This window comes from Sinocyclocheilus grahami, unplaced genomic scaffold (genome assembly GCF_001515645.1).
Source record: "Sinocyclocheilus grahami isolate Dianchi unplaced genomic scaffold, SAMN03320097.WGS_v1.1 scaffold2067.1, whole genome shotgun sequence".
Taxonomy (NCBI): Eukaryota; Metazoa; Chordata; class Actinopteri; order Cypriniformes; family Cyprinidae; genus Sinocyclocheilus; species Sinocyclocheilus grahami.
Window position 1 is genome coordinate 68738 of NW_015507246.1, and position 3290 is coordinate 72027.

General features: G+C 39.5%; 1 protein-coding gene across 1 annotated transcript in view; it reads left to right on the forward strand.

Moving 5' to 3' along the window:
• Nucleotides 1-2520, forward strand: part of LOC107573914 (cilia- and flagella-associated protein 69-like) — a 4064-nt gene extending 1544 nt beyond the window's left edge. Inside the window, exons 4-6 of the mRNA XM_016260370.1 lie at nucleotides 1752-1937; nucleotides 2011-2097; nucleotides 2168-2520. Coding sequence (XP_016115856.1) covers nucleotides 1752-1937; nucleotides 2011-2097; nucleotides 2168-2260 — 366 coding nt within the window. The 3' untranslated portion in view covers nucleotides 2261-2520. The remainder of the gene's footprint in view (nucleotides 1-1751; nucleotides 1938-2010; nucleotides 2098-2167) is intronic.
• Nucleotides 2521-3290: the final 770 nt, after the last annotated feature.

Consider the following 3290-nt stretch of genomic DNA (forward strand, 5'->3'; position numbering starts at 1 on the left):
GTCATGAACCGGAATGCACAGAGTTCACGCAGAGCTAGACAAGACGAGCGTTCGAGGTTAAAAAGTATATAAATTGTAAATTTTTTAGAAAATAACCGATCGTTTCGCTAGATAAGACCCTTCTTCCTCGGCTGGGATCGTTTAGAGCTCTTTGAAGCTGGATTTAAACTGCATTTTGGAAGCTCAAACTCAGGGGCACCATAGAAGTCCATTATATGGAGAGAAATCCTGAAATGTTTTCCTCAAAAAACACAATTTCTTTACGACTGAAGCAAGAAAGACTTGAACATCTTGGATGACAAGGGGGTGAGTACATTATCTGTACATTTTTGTTCTGGAACAAAAGAGGAAACTCTTTAAATAAAGGCATTTATATCACAGTTTCCTCAAAAATATGAAGCAGCACATATGTTTTCAACATTGATCATAAGAAATCGAGCAGCAAATCAGCATACTATACTGATTTCTGAAGGATCATGCGGCACTGACGACTGCAGTAATGATGCTGGAAATTCAGCTTTGCATCACCGGACGAAATTACATTTTAAAATATATTGCAATAGAAAATAGCTATTTTAAATTGTAACAATATTTCACATTATTACGGTTTTTACTGTATTTTAATCACATAAATGCAGCTTTTGTGAGCATACATTAAACAGCTAAATAAATAAATAATTGAAAGAGTACACATGTGAAAAACTGTATAAGACTTTATCCGGTCAGTGAGTAGGACGTGAAGATACGGGTTGGCTGGCAGGTAAGCAATCCCGGATTATAAAGTAGTAGCCGGCAGCAATAGGCAAAAGAAGATGTGAAGGACGAGGACAGAATGTTGATTGCACATTGTCTCTGGAGGATTTTCTATGCTCCCCTACAGAGGTGACTCATCTCTGTACAGTATCCTATGAATCACACTCATTTAGCATATATTAGCATGCTTATATATCCATAAAAATCTGCATCGGTCTATCCAAAACTTTGCCATGCTAAAATATATATATATTAGTTTCCCATTCATGCTAGATCTATCCCCTTCATACCAATTATTTACTTCAAAGCAATAGTGAAAATAGCATATTTTTTAATATTTTTTGAAGTTCAAATGAACAGCATTTATTTGAAATAGAAGCAATGTAAAATCCGTTACTGTTATTGGTGATCAATTTAATGCATTGTTGCAGAATAACGTATTAATTTTTCAAAAAAATAATAGGTATATTTATTGAATGGTATATTCATATAATGGTACTTTTTTAATACATATATATATATATATAAATGTTCCTGTCACAAGTTTCCCCCGGTTTCACAGACAAGGCTTAAACCTAATCCCAGACTAAAATCTAAATCTGAACTGTTTCAACTGAAAGAAACTTGCTCTGACTGATCTTAAAATATATCAGTGCCTTTATTTTGTTTTAGCTGCATTTAAACTGCATTCTGGAAGTTCAAGCTCAGGGGCACCATAGAAGTCCATTATATGGAGAGAAATCCTGAAATGTTTTGCTCAAAAAACATAATTTCTTTACGACTGAAGAAAGAAAGACATGAACATCTTGGATGAGGGGGTGAGTCCATTATCTGTAAATTTTTGTTCTGGAAGTGAACTACTTCTTTAACGCACTAATTTTGACAGCACTAATAAAAACATTTTGAGCACGTAACGTAGTGCTTGCGATTAGGATGTGAAGAGGCTTTTATCCAGCAGAACAAAGCGTGTTTCTGAAGCGAATCGGTGTTCCTCACAGCTGTGTGAGGTTGTGCAGGAGCTGTGGAGTGAGGCAGCGGCGGTCGTTCCGTCGGATGAAGCGGCGCTGAAGAGTGTGCTGCAGGTCAGTGAAGCCATGGCCGAGAGCGTGCGCTCGCTGCAGCAAAGCATTCTGGGCGAGCGGCAGCAGCAGGAGCTGCAGAAGGAGCAGCGGCTGTATTCAGAGGTAAAGCTTCCCGGCGGCTGTACGTTCTGTACGAGACCGCAGCGACCGACTGACCGCTGTGACTGTGTTCCAGATCCGCTTCACTCATAAGCAGCGAGAGATCGCAGCAGATGCCTGGAAGAGTTACGTGGCCAGAACCTCAAACTACAGCGTCCTGAAGGTCTGAGCCCGACCGCTTTCATCCGCTCGTCTTCTGAGTGACTCTGCATTGATTCTTTTGTGTTTGGCAGGAGTTCAGGCATCTTCGGGAGGAGCGGAGCACCAGCGAACACGACGCAGCATCAGACGCCGAGACGAATGAGCCAGCGCCACTCACTGTATAGAGAGAATATAGCCAACTGAATGCATTTAATACCACATATATGCACTGCTGTTCAAACGCTTGCCATGGTTAAAGGGACAGTTCACCAGAAAATGACAGAATGTTCATATTTGGGTGAACTATCCCTTTAACCAGCATTAGCATGCTAGCGATCACTGCTGGACCAATGGTGGAAAGGACGACTGGATCTCAAGCAGAGCCAAATATGAACGCTGAATGTTAGCATTTGAATAATGGCTAATAAAATCAGATGTCCGAGCCAGAACGCACCTGTGTGTTTACTGAAGGTCAGAGTCTCTGTTTCTCAAGCTGCTGTGATGTACTTGAGTTCCTGACCCAGAAGACTTTTCTTTCTAAAGGAAGCTTTATCTTTAACTCTTTCCCTGCTGTTCTCGCTGTTATACGCTAGGGGGCGCTATCACGCATCTCCTGAATGAGTCTAGAATCCCTAGATCAGAAACACAGACCAGGAAGACGCAGAAACCAGCGCTCTCGGATGTAAGCAGGGCTGGACATGACGGAGTCCGGGGAGTGAAGTTCGAAAGCTGGTTAGGTTTATTTGGAAATTAAAGTGATTTCTATATTTTATCCATTCAAAAGACTACGAAAGCGATCCCAGTTCTGCACATAAACGTGGCGCTGTGTTTATGGTTCGCAGCGCAATGCGTCTTTTGCCATAATATGATGTAATAACAGACTGAGTGTGCAGTGTAGAGAGCGTCACTCATTAAAGTGGAAGTTTGTGAGATCGCCATGAACTAAGGACAGTAACAGCTTTTTAATAATTATAAAGAGTTTGCAAATGTGAAATTGAATTTATATGAGTGCTGTCAAACGATTAATCGTAATTAATTGCATCCAAAATAAAAGTTTTTGTTTACATAGTATATGTGTGTGTGCTGTGTATATTTATTATGTATATATAAATACACACACGTTTATATATTAAATATATTTATATATGATATAAATTATATTAATATAAATATATACATGTACATTTATTCAAAATATATGCTGTATGTGTGTGT